This window comes from Drosophila ficusphila, unplaced genomic scaffold, assembly GCF_018152265.1.
Source record: "Drosophila ficusphila isolate 14025-0441.05 unplaced genomic scaffold, ASM1815226v1 contig_787, whole genome shotgun sequence".
Classification (NCBI taxonomy): Eukaryota; Metazoa; Arthropoda; class Insecta; order Diptera; family Drosophilidae; genus Drosophila; species Drosophila ficusphila.
In genome coordinates, this window is record NW_025064732.1 from 193,145 (window position 1) to 213,031 (window position 19,887).

Sequence of the window (19,887 nt, forward strand, 5' to 3'; positions counted from 1 at the left end):
AGCTCAACTGGTCAATGGTTCAGATTTTGGCATTGCGATTTGGGAAAGTCAAATTGATTTTAGGCGCGTGTGGCTTACAAATATTAAAATACTTTAACCTGATTATATCGTGTTTTTTTAGTTTGTCTACATTAAAATTTTCCTGTTCCTTTTTTTTGTATCACTTTTTCATTATGCCTTTATGCATTTCGCACATAATTAAATACTTCGGTATCGATATCAGAGTCACTTCAGTGCAACCCAATTAATAATGCTCATTAACGTTGAACAGACGGAAATTGCATTTCCCCACAGGCCGCCCCTTTTTCCCACATTATCCTTTCGCCGCCTATCCAAGGACAAAAATCAATATTGCTTTCAATCACTGTCAAAGTGCAAAACTGCAAAATTCTGAGGCGGAAAACTTTGCCAACCCGCAGGCAGATGAACCGACATGGAAACCCTTCCAACCTATTTTCCCCCATTCCCTCCGCACTTTCATCACCAGTGATCAGGGGCGGACGCAGGGGGTGTCCGGGGGTCCGGACCCCCTCCAAAATCTCAGACTTTTTCAAATTTCCTTACAGCACACGGCTTTTCAACCATAAAACTAAAATTTTTTTGGTCGGACCCCCCGAAAATAACAAATTTTTTGATCGGACCCCCCAAACGTAAAAATTTTTGATCGGACCCCCAAAAAACAAAAATTTTTCGATCGGACCCCCCAAAATTTTTTCTGCGTCCGCCCCTGCCAGTGATTATGCCCGATTGATTTCCCTCAGGTAGATAGATGCCAGACAATCAGACCAATTCTGTTTCATCACTCTTACCACGTTTATACGTCTGATATATGGTGAATAAAAAGTTGTATTGATTATAAATAATTTAGATGCCTCATGGGAATATTGGTAAATTAAAGTACTAAATTTTTATAATGTAAAAATAAGAAAGGGTTATAAATTAGAAAGCTTTGCTTATCTAGGTATTTTTTAAAGCTCTTATTATTTGTTTTCAATTGTAAATAATTTATACAATTTTTTGTAATGTATAAAATTCCTCTTTAGCATCTCTTTACTTTTAAAGCTGTTTTTGAAATTAGTATCTGTTTGTGAAAATTGTCTGAAAATGGTGCCAAAATTAAGTTAAATCATTAAACTCAGACAGTCTGCCTCCGGACTCCTAACTCACTCGCACGTTTTTTTCTCGCCTAATTGATTAAGTTGATTACATCGACGAGGCAATATTGAATCATTGTAGTGTCAATAAAACATCAATGAACAAGCGAAATCACAAAGAAGCGATAAAATGAGATGCCGCCTTCCGCGCTGATTAATGAGTCAAACATTTCGAGACATCTCCCCTCTCGCTTGCACCTGTTCAATGCCTTTCTTTCACACCTTTTCACCTTTTTGTTCAATGACTCGTTCACGGCTGACTTCCCCAGGTTTGCATTTTGGAGAGAATCGAAGCGTGGGCGGCTGGCTTTGATGTTTTCTGTTGACCATTTTTGGTTGAATTTCATTTGGTCATAATCCTGAAGGTCAACGGGCAGTTTATTTGCTTTTGAATTTTGGGAAATCGGCCAAATACCCTAATTCTTGATGGGATTTTCAATTGAAAATCGCCCAATTTTGTGAAACGAATTACCTAATATTTTCCAAGCAGAACGAATTCTTCTCGTAATTTCTTTATAAATGTTTTCCCTCGCATTAAATAAGTTAATCTCCCGCACGGTGCGGGATTTTTCACCGTTTAGTTCCACCTATGTCATTATTTTCCCCCCGTGTCTGCTTTTCCCATTTCCCTCGCCACTCTTGCTTATTTACTTTGGAAAATTGCCCGCACAGCAGCGCAGCGTTTTTCACTTTGTTTTATCTGCGAGAAAAAAAATATATTTTAATTTTAAATTAAACTGTAAACAACAACAACCTGATGTTCGTTGTGTATTGACACTGCTTTTAAGAGAGAGATTTTAGCGGAAAAGTGCCAACAAAAAGAAAAACGACACAAGTTTCAAACAAAATAAAATTAAATTCAACGGGCAAAAAGAAAAAAAAAGTTAAAGTAATTTTCCCATGATCTCTTTGCAGTGGCGTGGCATTTGTTGTTTTCGTTGTTGCCACTGCAGTTTTATGTGCATTTTCCTTATTTGTTTAAACAGCAACAACAACAACAACAATGTCATCAACAACAACAACCAACACAGCATCATCTGAGGTAATGAACAATTTCACGGCAATCATGTGTTTAATACTCTTAGTGAATATTTTAAATAGAGACAATACATAAAAACAAATAAAAATATACAGAAAATATATAAATTTTCTGTTCAATATAAAACTTGAATTGGAAGTTCAGCATATGCAATTTTTATTGGTTAATATTTTTTAGTTTAAGTTTTAGAATTGAGAATTGAAATGAAAAATAATCTGCTATTTTCATTTTTTTCCCCAAACAATTTTTATAAATTTAAGTAAACATTTCCCAGCTTTTCCGCGTAAAGCATCCCAAAGAGTGTTTATATTTCGCCTTATTTCTATTATCATTTTCCTGTTTGCTTTTCGCAGTTGTTGTTGCTTCTGCAGTTGTTCCTGTTTGTGTTTTTTGTTGTTGCTGCCTGTGTGCAATATTTGCCCGTTTGCCTTTAGTATTTCTCGTATTTGCTTTGTTTTCATCGCAAAAGTTGTGCGGAGTGAGTTAAGGAGAGGCACCCCAAGTGGGGGAACCCCAAGATGAGGAGGGGAGTGGCTGAAATAGTTAGGCAAATTAACATGCAGTAGATGCAAGTTTTAGCCAATTAGTTGAGCTTAGCCAAAGTTGAAGTTTTTCTTTTCGCTTTTATTTCCCCCATTCGATCAGGATTTGTTTGGTTTCAACGGATTCGTACGGATTTCAACTAGAGATTGCCTATCAATTGACTCCCCTAAAAGGAGAACGGATATCTCTCATCTATCTGGCTGAAAAGTCAATTGCAAAACGTGACTCGATGTGTCTGGCATTGTCAACCCAAAAAGACTTCATTTATAAACCATTTTTTTTATTATTTGCGGGAAAGGTGTGTCCTAGCCCCCTTTATAAACCCCAGCCATCACGAACAGGTTATATTCATGGGTTGTTCATAATGCTGGGCATAAATCTCTCGCCGACTGCAATAGAATTTAACACAATGCGCAGTAAATAAAAAAGTTCGCTTGACACTTTCGGTGGAGGAGAAGTTCTGGGAGAACGAAAAGGTATTTATAACTTTATAACTCTGCCTTTGTGAAGTTTAAACTATTCTTTTTTTCAGAGATTTCCTAGATTTGGTATCCACTTACCTTAAAGATAAACTGTCCCATATCCGAGGCACGTTCATTGGCCGATCCCGAGGCTCTTTTGAAGCAGTGCAAATAGTCACGAGTGAGCACAAAGTATCTGCAAGTAGAGATTGTCTTCAGTCAGTACAAAATCATTCAATTCAGAATTGACCTTTAAATTTAAATCTGACGGCAGTCTTCAGTTAAAGGTCAGACACTCTAATTCCAAAACCGGCATAAAATTGTTGCCAAAAAATGTTTAGACCCTTCCCCATTTATGCCATTTGAGTGTGTTATTAATAAATCATAAATCATGCGCAAAAATATAAGAAATCTTCTGCCACGATTTTGGGCTTGAAAGTACTTCAAGTTTTATGACTTCCGCGAGACGATAATAATATTATAATTTTTTTATTTTATTGTTTTGCAGCAATGAAAATCGACTTTATTAATGTGCCAAGCGTTTTTCTGGTGCACATAAACTCCGTATTTATTTATTATGAATGAAGCTCAGTAAGCAAGATATATAAACTGAAAAAGTTCTCAAGCTAAACAGAAATTCGAATGCTTTTGGTTAGAATTTGGATTGGATAATAGCTCACTTCCCTGGTGGAAGTTTTCGTTTTGTTTTGCCTATTAGCGTGGTCAAGTAAATTGAGCTAAGAAAATTGTTGCGGAAGAGGTAAACGGCTCGCGGGTTTTTCGGTTTCGGTTTGTTTCGGTGGGTGGTTTCTAGAAGAGGGAAGGGATTCTTTTGGAAGATAATGATCGGTTCAGTTTTTAGTTGAGCTTGGTAAACGGTGAAGGCATGCAACTAAAGATCTAATCCAAAAAATTGGAGAACTCAATTAGTGAAAAAGAAAAAATAAAATTATAAAAAAATATAGCCACTACAATGTATAAAATTCTTTGATAAATTATTATATTATATTATTTTTATTTGGGCTGTAACATTCATTTAACACGAATTTGATGAATATGATTAGTGTCCTAATCTAAAAGAGTTTGCATGCCTGTTAAATAGCTAATCGCTTATTAAAATTAATTAAATATATTAAACAGCTTGCGAAATAAAATTGTTTAATTATGTTAGACATGTTTTCGAAAATCTCCCAGATTTATTTTCATCAGCACGCCATTTAAGGTATTAAAATACAACGCATTTAGCTTAAATCAAAAATGCAAATCAAATATTGACCATTGAAGTACCGGGCTTAGTTTCTCATTAAATGTCAATTTAAATCGCGTCGATAAATGATAAGCGATAAGCGTAATTATCGGTTCAAAGGGCAGCAGCCGAAAGTCAAACAAAAACAGCGAATTGCATTGCAACATAATTAAATTTCAATTAAATGCAGCAAGAGGGTAAACAAAAACAAAAGAGCTGTCAGTCGGTCGCGTTGAAGAACCCCTTCCGATTTTCCCCATTAGCATTATCTAAAAAAGGACGAGCCAGCATGCAGCCACTGTCAATTATGCCCTTTTTTGCAATTAACAACCCTCGGAGGTTGTGAAATATTTTTGCATATTTTACGGGGCTGCGGGGGCGTTTGTGTCTGGTCTTTCAGCCAATGCAGATTGCGGTGGAGGTAAATTTAAAAGCGCTTAACATTTATGCATCCCCACTCGGCCACACAGAAGAAACAGGTCATCAAATTTATAAGCCGTTTTAAATAAATTTTCAGCGAAAAATAAGATACATTAATATGATAAGGTTTATAAATAGATATAAAACGAAATATAGAAAAAGAAGATGAAATCCAATTTAATTTAAACAGCTTTAAGTTAAAGTCAGAGTTAAACAATGAAATTTTTTATTGGTTTTTGGTTTATTAAGTAAGCTAGTGAAATTGTCTTATTTTGCTAATAAAAATTTAAAAATGTATGGTTTGATTTTTTGGCATACTGAATTCCTTTTGGATAAAATTATGGGATATATTTTAAATGAAGAATATATGATCGGAAAAAATGTTTACTAAAAATAATAATAACTTAAAATTTTTCTTGGGATTTATTTTAAAGCATATTTCGATCTATAAATGAATGATTTGTTTCCAAAGTTATTAGCCAATTGGTTAAATGCTTTTGTTACAAATAAATATCCCCCAAAAATCACTTTAGTTTTAATTATTTTGCAAGTGTACTCACCGTTCCTTCCAGCGGGAGAAGAGGCGATCCCTTTGCTGCCAGAGCAGTCCACGTTTAATGGGTCCTGTCATGGAGGCCACCGGAATGCGTCCTGCCAGCAAGGATTGCTGCAAAAGCGAAGGAGAGTGAGTGAGTGAGTGAGAGGCGGGAAATTGTTGCTGATTGTGCATTCTTCAAATTTAATTACGGGAATACTTGTGTGCATGTAGTTAACGCACTTCTATGCCTCAGCTGTTTTGCTCGTAAATTCTTTTATAAATTATTAAAAGGCCCGGGCATGAAAAAGCCAATTTCCCACACACTAGACAGGAGCGGAGAAAGCGGCGGGGAGAAAGCGAGGCACTCTCGTGAGCTCATGATTAATGTTGCTTTAAAAACGCTGCCACTTGCGCCACTTTTCAACCCCAAACGCCCTCTGGCCCCCCAGAACCACCCACCGATCCCCCCTATACATATACATATATATATATATCCCCCGTTCTCGACTTGTACCATTACTCTGCCATAAATTCTGTTTGTTGCTGTGCGGTTTGTTGTTTTGGCTTTATGAGCATTAAGGCAATTTATTATCAACCATAGTGTTACAATATTTTACATTAACAAATGTAGCGCGGTGTGTCCTGGCTTATTCGCCGTAATTATCATGTATCTGTATCTGAATGAGGTTTTTTTTTGAGGTTTCGGATTAAATTAACTATTAAAAAGATTAGCGATGATCAATGGATAAAGCGATTGGCGATTCGGCCCAGAGATTAATGGCTATCGATCAGAAACTGTTTAATAAAAACTGAGGACGCTTAATAAAAAAGTTAAAATGGTGAAGAAGCTAAAGAGCTGAAAAATATGTCAATTGTTTAACTTTGATGGGAATAAATACACTCATTAGATTTACCCAATTCGATTTAATAACTCAATTCAAACTTTATACACACAAACCCCTTTGGCAAATTATCGACTTTGTCGCCAACAAAAAATTTCAAACATTTTGCAGTCATAAAATCAGGGAAGCCAATCTGAAACGAATCCATTCGAAACTCGCTAACTTAATGAGATGCCTAAAAGGCAAAAAGCCACTGCCAAAAAAATAAATGCGAAAATCTATCAAAATGCTAACGGGTCGTTTTATTTGCGGATTGACAAAAGCTTGAAACAAAAATCGAATTATAATTGAGATGGAGAGACTCTGAAATTCAGAGGGAAGCTTCAAAGTAGCAGAAACAATTTCTGCCAAAATCTGGCAAATATCCGAAACGAGGCAATAAATCTTCTGGGCGCTGAAATTGAAGATACTTTTCTTGTTTTATCTGCGCGTAACCATCTATCCTATAAATGGAATGAAGTTCTTAGCCAGTTCTGGTCAAATTAATGTTAGTCACGAGCTCCGGGCAGACAAAAGCCAACTTCAAGCTCAATATGGTCAAGAGGAAAGCCGGCTAAAAAGGCGAAGAAGAAGAAGAAGGAAAGAGTTTCAGCGGATAATTCCCAACAAAGCGAAGTAAGGGCTAAAAAACTCAGCTGAAACTTAATTTGGCGCATTAAAAACTATTGTGCGCTCGGAATGCCAAAAAGAAAGAGACGGACTGATGCTGCGGGAAAGAGAGAGGAAGAAACGTGCTGCAGCCATTGCAGTTAATGAGCAAAATGAGTTTGCTTTTGCCTTTTCGCAATTGGGCCCCAATTTCCTTGGCTTTTTTCGTTCTGCTGCGGGGGAAAACTATATATTCTTGGCTTGTTTCTGTTTTTTTTTGGCCAAAATAAATAGAATTGTGTGTCAAATCAATGGCTTTGGGGTGGCAATTATTCCATTGGGATGCCTAATAAAATTAAATTAGCAATTATCCAAAGTTTTCTATTGTTTACTTTTGGAATTTAAAACTTGAAAAATTCACTTCTGGTAAGAACAAAAGAAGTCTTTATTATCACTGAGCACACTCTTCTATTTATCTTTTATTCAAGATTTATCTTTTGTGCTCGACTACCTATTTGCGTTGGTTTCCATTAAAGATAAATTATCATATCTTATCTTTCTGCAAACAATAATTTAAATAAATAAATGTATTTTTAATTAGCAAGAAGAGGTGTTTATTAAACATTAAGCGAACAGACAAAGATTTCAACTCAACTGAGAACAAAAGTTTAAAAGTCAGAGGAAGGTGTTGTTACGTTTCCATCTCAATTTTTTCTGACTTCCTATGGATGTCGGATTTTTTGTGCAACTTTCAAGTTATTATGTAACCCACATGACTTCAATGTCTTAATGCCCTCATTTTCATTGCATTTCGTGTCATTTTTTCGTGTGTGAAAACTTTAGCAATTGCAGAAACTCCTTTTTCCCTCCGCAGTTGATTATTTATGCTGCAGGTTTTACTGTTTGTTGTCTGCAAAGTGCAGTGGTAAAAGAAAAAAATATTTCTGGTATTTCTTTTTGATTGCATTACACAATTACCTGGTCTGAGCGACGCCCCTTTTATGGTGGCTTTTAATTTAGGTTGTACTGGTTGAGGATGAGGACTGAAAATCTCTGTCGCATATTGATACTTTGACGGATTCACACCCATTATATGTTTTGTAAACTAAAACGCCAACACAGAACTTGTAGCCTCTTCACACACTTTTGAATTGTTAAATGATTTCCGCTCACCCAACCCAAATGTGTCATCAAAAACATTATAAGTTTTACCCACAAGTTTCTCTCAATTGTTGGGTATCTATTAAGAGATTTCAAACTCGAGTGATTCACAATGTATTTCCCTCTTGTAATCAGCCAATTTCAATGCAGAATTTCACACTTTAGTCAGTATGTATGGAAATTCCTAAGAACTATATAAAATATACACTTTGGTTCTTTGATTTATATGAGCTTATTCCATAATTATATTCTGTATTTCCGTTGACCTCAAACCTGCCCATGGGGACAGAAAATGTTGAGCAAACAAATCGACGTTCGGGGAATAAAACGTACATGGTACAAAATAGTTTTTACTTTTGGTAGGTCTCATTAATCTTCGTTGTCATAATTTGTTTGGTGAAAGTATGTATATGGGATACTAGAAAATAATAAAATATTGGGAGGGACAACTATCTCATATCTTCTGTTAATTCTTTTAGAAGACATTCCACTCAAATCACTGCTATCAAGGCGGCTCTTTAAAACAATTACTGCTGTAAGAGGCAGCCTCTGTGAGTCAATGACTTTTATGGCAAAAAACTTTTTTAATTTAATTATGCACACGCATCCACAGACGCAAACTACTTTCAGCGTTGGCGGGTTCAGTGAAAAGAACACACAAAGTGAAAATTTGTGCAACAGCTGGAAATGCGAGGGAAGTTAGGCCCGACCCGGTAAAAGAAAAAGGAAAATCAAATGCCATATGAAAAGGTGGGCTGGCAGACGGTTTTTTATTTAATAAATATTTTTCTCTTTTGCCAGTTGAGAGCACAACAAGTATTTATGACTCTGGTTGGATGAGTTAACATCAAAAGGCAACAAAATGAAACTGAGGAAAAAACAACGCTCCGATTTTTTTAGTGAATGTTGAGCAAAAGTCAAATATAATCCGCAAATGAAAATGAATTTCAATTTGCCAACAAGTCATGTTGAAACAATTGAAAAAGGCAACGGAAAAAATCGTTCGACTCTCAAATATTTGCACTGTTTTAATTGAAAGTCAACTAAAGTTGAAAGTTGCCGATCAATTTGTTTGCTTACCCAATGCAAATCCGTAGAGAAAATCATCTTGCTTTGTGAATAAATTGAAATGCAAAATTAATACGTTGAAGAAAATTTTCACAATAAAATCTTTTCAAGTTTTTCGTTTTTCGATAAAAATTTTTCGTTTGAGTTTCGCAGGAGTTTCACCGACACACGACACTTTGGTTAAGATCAACCCGAACCGCACCAACATCCATTGACGACTATTCAAAATTCTGTTGAGCAAAGATTTTCATGACAGAGTCCGCCTAAACATTTATTTTATTTTATTTTTTCCCCATCACATATGGCGAAAACAAGCCCAGTTCAAGCGGACGGACTGCCTGTGTGTGTTCTACACATGCTCGTGTGAGCACATGCAAAAAGTATCTGAGTATCTGAGCGTTTGGGTTTCTGTGTATCTTTGTATTTGGTATTTTGTATCTGTCTATCTGTTGCGGCGCATTGTCGTCTGCCGTGACGTGACACACATGTGGGCAATTCTAAGCAGGCAAGCCATGAAGATTTTCGTCGCCGTTTGGTTGTTCGGCTGTTCTTGTTTTGGCCAAACATGTGCCTACGGTTTTTGGCTTTTATGGTTTATGTGTTAATAAGGCGACCTTCATGACCGCAGAGCTGAGATTTTTCTATGCTTCTCTCTGCCTGTTTGGCTTTTCGGGTGGGCAAAACACCAAACGCAACTCGCTGTCGATGAGGCAATGGGCGTGGTAAATGAATAAAAAATTGGGAGTGAGGAATGAGTTTATATCTGCCTTGCCACATCAAAGATATACGGTCAAGCTTCTCAGGAAAGTAGGTCAGCTTGATAATAAATCAAGGGAGATTAAAGGAAGAAAATACAAAGTGATCTAATTGAGGAAAATGATTAAGAACTTTTAAGTTGATGATCAGAAATCATATAATGTATTGAGTTTTTTATGATGATTTTTTTTTGATTCTTTGATTAAAATATTTAATAAGTCCTTAAATAATATGTATATTACAAGGAGTATTTGTTTTGTATGCAATTTTTAATAACTCTTCTTTTCAGAACTATGTTCATAGGTTCATTGATTATTTTACAAGATTTAAATAAGTTAAACTTATTTAAAGTTTTAAATGGGAGTTTATGTAATATTTTTCTAAACAAATATTATATTATATATGAGATATGATTCCTGATATCTAATGTCATTTTTAAGGGGTTATATACCTTCTTTGTCGAAGAAAAAGAGGAAAGTTCGGAATTTTTTTTAGGTATGTAGCAATTATTTAATTGCACGGGTATTTTAATTTTTTGATAGTACACTTTATTAACTATGTTTGTGCAAAATTTCGTGGAAAAATATCAATTAGTTTTTAAGGGGTGGCTGTTTCCCTTAGAGGCCTTTTTTTTTAGAGCCTTGCGGTGATAACGCTCCTGGTCGAACCAGTCAATTGAAACCATAAAAGTAAAAAAATTTCATTAGTTTAGAGTAATATCTTGTGCTTGAACGAACGATTTAAAAAATTTTTATTTTTGTATGCATACGGGAACGTTTTATGCTAAAAATGAGCTTTTTGCTCTCTAGAAATTTCACTAAAAAATTCATTTCGGCGAAAAAAAAATTTTTGCGTGAAAAGTCGATCGTTCAAGCACAAGACAATTTCATTACGAACATTTGAAAAAAAATTTGAAGTAAATCGGTTCAGTAGTTTTCCGCCAATCGTTATCACCGCAAAGTCATTTTTCAAGAAACACCATTTCGAGATATTCGCGTTTAAAGTTTCAAGTTCAGTTTCGGGCCGCTACGAGGCGCGCGGTTAGGAGCGCTGTAACTTTTTTTCAACTGCTCGAATCTCTATGAAAATTTGGGAAAATGTTCTCAAGGAGTGGTTCTTTAAGATAAAGCAATAAAAAAATTGTCGATTTTTTGAAAATAAAAAAGGTATATAACCCCTTAAGTGGCACATTTATTTCTGTGCCGGAATTCAAAGCCGTTCTTTGTGGCCTGTGTTTGACTACCCCTTGTGGACTTGTGCACTAAGCTCTCGGCAGTCATAACTCACAATCTCCTCAAGCAATTCACCCCATCGACCTTCAACCGACTCCCTCCAGTCTAGCCAAATACATTTTATCATTTTTCGGTGCCTGTCCGCCAGTCACTCAGAATGGCAAGCTGCGTTTCAATTCGAATTGCTTTGGTGCCCGAGTCTTTTCGAATGCATTTGGCAACGGGAAATGGGAAATAGCGACTGCCACTGTCTCAGTGGGGAGGCTGCCCGAAAACCATTTTCATACCCCAGAAGAACCTCAAAACGAGCCATGTTCACACGACCAAAAATCCAAAAAAAAAAAAAAAAATAATGAAAAGAAAAAGAAATAAAAAGAAGAACGAGATCCTGCCGCGCAAAGAGATGAATAAAAGAGCAGAAACCAGAACGAGAATTTCAGTTGTTCCCGTGGCTTCTCAGAAATTCATCATTGCCATCATCTTCAGCCTCATGTTGGATGTTAGTGGCCAAAGGCCCAGGCGTCGTTGGGTCTGCCAAAAAGAAAAAATTAAATGAAATAAATGCTAACGCAAAGAAAAAAGTGTTGAGAATTTGGCGTGCCATGTGTGCGAACAGGAAAAACGAGAACAGGATGCAGAAGGAGCGGCAAGAGTGGCAAGAGCAGCCCTTGAACTTGGCCCAGGAAGTGTTGGCCCATTGGCTGCGAGCCTAAATGCTCTTTTTTCTTTGATCGCCGGAGGAAGGGGAAGGCCAAGGGTGCCTCGATTTTGCAACACATGTGGCCTTAAATCTAAATGATTTAGTGCATCGGCACAAGAAAGAATATTTGGGATGGAAGTTGCTAAGGAGAAATTATCAAAACTAAAAATAAAATATTAATTTTAAATGTGAATAGGCAAAATTAAAATTAATTAAATTTAATTTAAATAGCCTGAAGTGTGAGGTATCGGATAATAAAATAAGTAACAAATATAACTTGAATACATATAAGTTTAAACTTTTAACTTTACTCTCCTAACACTCATTTCTACTTTTTTTTTAAACTTTGCTGTTTCCTTATCCCCAAATGTTAGGGCATCTCAACGTTCCCTTTTTTCCACCGAGGACAACTCCCTTCTGGTTGTGTTTTTAAAAATTCTATGCATATTTTTGCCACCTCTCAGTCTCATTTGCGGTGTATTCCCTCCAACCGCATTTCCCCCTTGGGACGATGGCGTCATGCGGGCTCGATAAAAATCATGATGTTTTGTTTTTTTTATTTAGAGAGCTTTAGGAGCACATCAGAGGTGATGTGCGAGATGCTGGGAAAACTGCAATTGATGGCAGACTCTCCGCGAAGGCGAAGGAACTGGCTTCACATGTTTCTGTATCTTATGTGTATCTATTAGCCGCAACTATGTAAGGTCACGCCTAGCATGAGACCGCCCCCTAAAAAAACCATTTCACATGCCGTTCCAAGACAACTTTGTATCTAGATAAACTCGGTGCCACACTGTGAGTTGTTACTGTAGTTGTTGCTGTAGTAGTTGTTGCTGTAGTTGTTTGCCGTGCCTGATTATGACATTTAACATGAACACGTAGCGAGTGCAACACATGCGAACGACAGCTCTGGTATTTTCCGCAGTCTTTTGGTATTTCTTTCAACGGTCACAGCTTGACACGCCTCACACAAGCCGAAGAAAACTGCAATCCAGCGAATTTTCTTTTACTTTTCTGCCACTCTCCCCAAACATTGTTGTGTTCTTTTGGCCCTGGCTAAAAGCGAGCAGCGTTCGAGAAGTTTGAGGCACCTATTCGTGGCTTAAATTGGTAGTTTAAAGGAAATCTCGGATGGAGTTGGCAGACTATTGGCAGGAAAATGTTATGATATTGCTTACGTCGTGGTTGAAATTGAGCCAAGTGCTTTGGTTGTTGCAACTCACCTGGAAAGAGAAGGAAAAATATAGAAAAACATTAATAAAGGGCAAGATTTTGTAAAAAAAATTAAATAAATTAATAACAAATTTAACCCTCATTTGGCGAACAATCCACTTTACAAATCCCACAGGGGTTAATTACTTTTTATGAGTAGTTTAGAAAAGTATATTTATCAAATCTTTCGTAACAAATAATCTCAGATTATTTTCTAATCAGGGGATTAAAAAGCTAAATAGTTGCTAAGCCGATTAAATATCCGTAAAGTAGAATCTAAAAAGGGTTTAAGAACTTATAACAACATTTTTTCACAATCCACCTGCAAAGCAAATGCATTTGGTGATTATGCTATAAGCATCCACAAAAAAATTCCAAGAGTGAGAAAAAATAAATATTCTCAACCTGACGCGGCTTATCCGACAAAAGCAACAAATAAACGAGTTCTATTAAACAAAATCGAGTTGGGCCAGCAGCCAGTCAAGTGTGCCAGCGACTTATTTGTCACTATAGCTGTTGCTTTGTTTTATTTTATTTCATTTTATTTTATTTTTTTTTTTTGTGATCGAGTGTGGGCGATTGAACACCCGTTCTGACAGACTGACACCCGTTCTGTCTAAGGTCAGGCGTTCACCAGTGCGTATGAGTAATAATTTCTTAATTGTCGCATTAAACAATTAGCGAATGGCGCGCTCTATAAATACACTATCATTCGGAATAGTCTCGCTTTTATGCGGTTTTCGAGGTTTCAAGTGCACTAATCTTTTTTGTTTGCACAAAAATTTTCTCTTGTTATTTCGAGGTTTATTTTCGCTCGCTTCGCTGCCTTTAATTGTTTATGTAAATTAGAATTTTGTATTTTTTTTCCGTTTGTGCCGCTTGTTACTGATGAGCAATTTAAATACACTCGACGAGGAAGTGAATGTGCGCATCGGCAGAAACGGCAGAGAGTTGAATGTTTTTTTTTTTTGGCTACTTTTGGCACGGCTCGAAAAAAAAAACTGATTCACAGGGCAAACAAAGGTGTGAAGTACATTAGCCAGTCAATATTAACAAGATGTTCGTTGAGGGGCTTGGTCCAACGGCCAACTAAATTCAAAATCGATGACTGACTTGAACAACTCTTTACTCTTTCGAGCCAAATTGACTGTCAGTTGTCAGTTAAAATGTTGGATCAGCGAATGGGCAAGGTTCGGATAAGGTTCATCCATCTTCATATGTGTCCACAGCCACCAGGCATTTCGCTTCCGTTTCCTGCCCTCCAAAGTCAAATTAGCTTTGCCTGCCGGCCGTTCAGTTAGTTAGCCAACTTTCAGTACTCGCTTTTGTCACACTCGTCTAGACTCTCGTTTGATTGAGCGCTGACAAGAGACATCTCTATGTCAGGTCAGCCAACTAACAAGCGTTGCCAATCACCTGGCTCCTTCCACTGGCTTCCACTTGGCCATTGGACATTGGCCGTCGAGTTTTGGCCAGCTCGCGGGCCGCAGGTTCAATGCTTCAATTTAATTTGCTGTCAATCATTTTGTGCGCTTCACACTTTTGTTTGGAAAAAATCGTGAACAATTTTATGACTTGTTTTGATCAGGCAAAAATAACTGAAAGGTGTCCGCTGATTGACTGCCAGAAAAAATGGGATATTTTGATTTTCACTTGAACAAAGTAAAACAAGACTGCAAATTAACTAGCAGAAAATATTTAAAAGGTGAAAATAACTTTTTGTAACAAACTAATTTAAATCCATTTAAAGCAAATAAACAATCAAATTATAAAAGCAAAAACAAGATTTTAAATGAGAAAATATGTTAAGTTGTACGTATGATAAATTTACATTTGAATTTTTCATTCATATTTTTCCGTTAAGGCTTATATGTTTCCCATGCACGAAACCAAGAACTATTCTATAACTGTTTTTAATTTATTTTTGGATTATGGAAAGTAGGGTATTCGCTTCCCATTTCCGTTCCTTTAAAATAGAACGTCTTAAGATTATTGATCTTGAATACTTTCGAAGCCATTTATCATCGATTCACACCTTTGTCGTTACTTTTGTCGCCCGTTTTAGTATCTTGTGCCCACTTCCCGATCCCAATCTTTCCGGCAGACAAAAGAGGAACGCCAGTCGGCGCACTTTGTCGGCCTGCCCACAAGCCCAATGATTTGCTTCGGGCCGTGAGAACTGTGCCAGGTGAATATGCCCCCTGCCACTCGACCATTGTCAACAGCCAGTGGCAGGGAAACTTTGCACTATTTTCCCTATTTTCTTGTGCAATTATTTATAATAGCGCCCGGTTTGAGGCATTAATGCCCGGGAAGCAGCAGGTCGAAGCAGGTAGAACGCCTCCCCAGACATTGTCTCCATGTCCTGAGTTCATTAAGGGTAATGCATGCCAAAAAAAAAAGGAGGCAGGCGAAACAAAAAGATTGAAAAGGAGACACACTGTCAGACAAACGCACACACATATACATACATATATTCATTACGATCCAGACTGGCGCACACCCACATATAACCGAGTATCTGCGTAAATATAGGATGCCAGGATACGCCAGGATACGCTCTTAATGAAGGCCTGTCGTCTAGCACCTGCTGCAGTTCTTAAGAAAATGTTCCCTCGTTTGTCTGAACGGAGTCCATATTCTGCAGGTAGGAAAGTGATTGCCACGCAGCCCTGGCTCTTAACTTCTTATAAATAATTAAATTGCAACCAGTTCTGGCCAGGAGTTGGGTATTGATTTTTTAGGGGAGTTCCTGGAGGAGTTTCTAAGATAAGATTAAATTATAAACTACTATAAGCTGATTTATTATAGGGAAATGTTTAATTTAAAACGTTAATGCCAATTCGAAAAGTCGAAACATAAAGAATAATATTTATTGAAATCATTCGGAATTATTTAACTTTTTCTTTGCTAATCGAATTCAATTCATATGCAAATATATATATCAGTTAGTTTTTTATAATACAAATGTAACTTAATAAATGTTAAAAACCGACTTCCTTCTGTTTTACAAATGTGAATGGCCTTAATGCAACTTTATTGCCTCTTGAGTTTTGTTTTTTGCATTTCAACCGCCTTCCAGTCTGGCTTGTTAAATAATTCATTGAGGGTGGTCTGACCGACTAAGAACCTTCTAGGGGTTTCCTTTAAGACTGCCAACTTCCGCCAATCAAAGCCATACTACTTACGCTTCAGGAAGATATATGTTTCCCCCGCCCCTCTTCGCTTCGTGTGCCAAACAGAAGTCATACATGTGTTCGGGTGCTTTTGTTTTTACCGCCTGTCACATATGTCATGAGCAAAGAAGTCAAGAAGTCTCGTATTTCCCAACATTTGCTTATTAGCGTAGGTACTTGAAGGACCAAGGTTGTGTGGGAAACACATAGCTATAGCTCGCTGCTTGTTCTGCCCCGCCCCTTTTATGACGTGCTAATGGGCGGTAAATATTTTGTAAGCTTCATTGATTTTCAAGCACTCAAGTGGGTCATGTGAAACGAGGAAGCCAAGTGAAGTGCAAGTCGAATGATAAATGAATATTTAAAAAAAAAAAAAAACAAGAAACAATCAATGCAATTGATAACAAGTTTAGTGGCTATATAATAAACGCATTATTAACTGGCGTATTACATCCTTATTTAACCTAAAACACTTCCTGTATAATTAATTTGCAATCAATGCTCACCAAAAAAACTAAACCTGATCCTAATTTAACCACCCATATACGCAAAGAAATTAATAATTAATACTAAAATATGTCGCTTCTTTGGCGACGGGAAAACTCGTTGCTTTTCCGCCAAATGAAAATGAAAAACTGGTCAAGCGGTGGTGAGTGACATTTTCCAAAGCGGCGAAAACAACTTTTGGCAGCTCTCGACCACTTTTGTGCTCAATAAACGCCTAGAGAGTGAAATCTTGGCGGGGAAAACAAGTGGCTGGAACATGTGGCCCGTGAGATTTATCAGTAGGTCTCCTGGCAGGCGGTATCATCATCATCATTAACCACGACAGTCCTTTGTCATTTTTATCAGACACAAAAGACCAAGAGATCCTTGGGAGGCCCACTCCCACACTTTATGATAAATGAAATATTTGCAGGAGGCCAACCAAACTTTTGTTGTCCATTGAAGGCAACCAAAAAAAGGAGTGAGAAGCCTCTATCATTATAGTAATTTTCGAACAAAACACGCACGACTTTGGTTTCTGTTTGGACTGTGGCCAGAAATGCTCTTTGGCCAGCTGACCAACAGACACCATGTGTGATTGATTGTAATTGAGGTTGGGAAAAGTTGTTGGTGTCAATGTCAAGAGTGAAGCGAAATTGTTCCACACAAATGCCGTTTGACACTTTTGTGAAAGAGCCAAAGACCCGAAAAGCATTCTTCAAAGTTTTCCAAAGAATCAGATGCTTTTTGCCATTAGTCAGCGAAATTTATATGACACAATAGGAATTTCTCAAACGGAAAATGGTAACGAATATATGAAAGGGATTTTTCCTAATTTAAGAAATTTAATGGGGAATCTGGAGCGTCTGCAGGCTAACCCAATTATATTTCTAGTTTTTTGTAAAGTTTTGTAATTACCTCAGCTGAGAGTTTCCCCTTTGACCCTCTTCACAGCAGTTAAGCGAAATGTAGACTCGTCTAATTAACACAGAAACCCAAGTAAGCCCCGGCCAAACTAAATAAACAAAAAAATAATTTATACCGGGCCATTAAAGCCCGAAAAAAATGTATATAAACTAAAGACAGAGTGTTCAACTTGGTTTTCTTTTCGCCGGCTTTGCCAGCAATTTCACTTGCGAAAGCGCGCAGAGAAATGCTATAGAGCTAGATTTTGTGTCTCGAAATTGAAGTTGAATTCGGAGTTGGATAGCATTTCGTAATGGTCGGCGGGCAAGAAGCTCAAATGCACATTAACACATCTCGAAATGGGTTCAAAGACATTGCCAAATTATGGAATATAAACAAAACAAAGTCTTGGGAAAGTTTTTCGAGGGCTATCTCGGGAAATGTGTCAGAGTCAGACACACACAGAAAATTATGAATGAAAATCACGAGAGCACAATGGCAATGGAATGGAAACACAAAAACAAAACCAAATTAGAGTTGGTCTTTATCACAATCTGTATCTTCAACTACTTGAGCAACGATTACCCAAGAAAAAGTTTGAAGAGGGTGTAAAGGGTGCGGTATTCAAGTGTTGGTCTTATGCAATTGCCATTTGCCGTATAATTACAACATGGAAGGAAAAGTTGTAGGAAATAATGTTTACCAAAAATTATTTGCTGTGTACCTCTAATGATTGTCGCCTGAAGCAACTTTTTGGTATCTTAAAGATGCGTTGAGCTTGAAAATTTCTCTGGTTGGCGTGAAATGGAGCCTCGGAATACAGTTGTATCCGTCGGTAATTAAAATGTGCCATAAGCGTGAATTTTAATTAATTTAATTGTTTAACAAAAAATGAAACGCTTACGGAAAAATGCAAGTTGAATTTCAGACCAGATTAAGACATTCCCCAGCGAGTTGTGAGCTCGAAAAAAAAAAACTGCGGCCGGTCATTCCCGTATCTAAAACAGTTGCGAAATGTATCTGAAACAATTACCGGACTCATGGCACTCCTACCCACTCGCTCAGTTGGCTAATTGATGGCTTTTCAGCAATTAGATGTAGTCCCCATCACAAAATAGCGTTCCCCACTTAAGCGAAAGTATCTCGTCTTTCCCGCTGTCGTGTTTTTTGTTTTTATTTGCCATAAATTTCCATAAAACGCTGAGCGGTCTTACTCATTCATGGTTGTCTGGCGAGCAGATCGAGCGACAAGTGAATCACCAGATGATCTTTCCCAAATACGCAAATCTACGTTTGTATCTACGTACCTGCAGTTCGCCGTAAGCGAAAAATAACAACAGAAACTGACGCAAGTTCATTCAAGAAATTTTTGCTTATTACGAATCAAAAATATATATTTTCGTTTCGGCTCTTGCCAAAATGTTTTCCGAATTTCCGAAACGTGATTTGTATGCAAATTGCAACTTTTAAATGTGTTTTTGCGTTTTTAATAAGCGGCAGCAAAAAATAAACTGTATCTGATGGATGCAAATTACTGTGGCACTGATGCTGGGTGACATTGCGAAGCGTTTTTCATGTTAAAACAGAAAAATTAAAATGCCTGCGGTTTGTATTTATGGTTTTGCCCCCTCTCCCCTTTTTTTCTTTTTCTGGTTTTTTTTTGTTTTGGCCATTTGTTGTGGTCTTCCGGAGTGAATAAATTTCATTAATGTGGCCAATCGTAAAGTGGACAAATAGTCGAGTTGTTGCGTCTGATAGGTCAGTTTATCGTGAAATTCATGTTTTGATGCCGTTGCCATTGTTTATGGTTTATTGTCTCGTTTTGCCTTTTTTATATTTTGTTTCTCCCGCTTTTAACGGTTCTTCTTAACACATGCTTTGGGCCAAACAACCAAATCGTTGGGTTAAGCAATTTTGATTAAAATATATAGTGCTCTTACGGATGAAAACAGGTTGTGACTCACAGTTTGTTTAATTAAGTTAAGCTAAGTATAATAAACACAACGTTTTTATCTTCTGGGAGATTGATTGACAATTTGTAATCAAATATTATACGTTCCGTTTAATTTATACATTTAAAAATGTTTAAACCAGTTTTGGAATTTCAATATATAATATAATAATTAGATCAATGATAAAATGTTGAAAACTCAAATGTCAACTCATTTCACAAGTTTTGAACCAAAAAATGATGGTAAAGTTTTATTATTTATGTAAAAATTTCTACGATTTAAGTTTAGTACAAGTAGGTGAAATTTTAGTACAGGTATTACGGCACTTAAATCTGGTTATAATCATT

General features: G+C 36.9%; 1 protein-coding gene across 1 annotated transcript in view; it reads right to left on the minus strand.

Moving 5' to 3' along the window:
• Nucleotides 1-19,887, minus strand: part of LOC108093462 — a 43,297-nt gene that overhangs the window by 5,109 nt on the left and 18,301 nt on the right. The window contains 3 exon segments of the mRNA XM_017193538.2: nt 3,297-3,393; nt 5,424-5,530; nt 12,987-13,031. Of these exon segments, the coding sequence (XP_017049027.1) occupies nt 3,297-3,393; nt 5,424-5,530; nt 12,987-13,031 (249 nt within the window).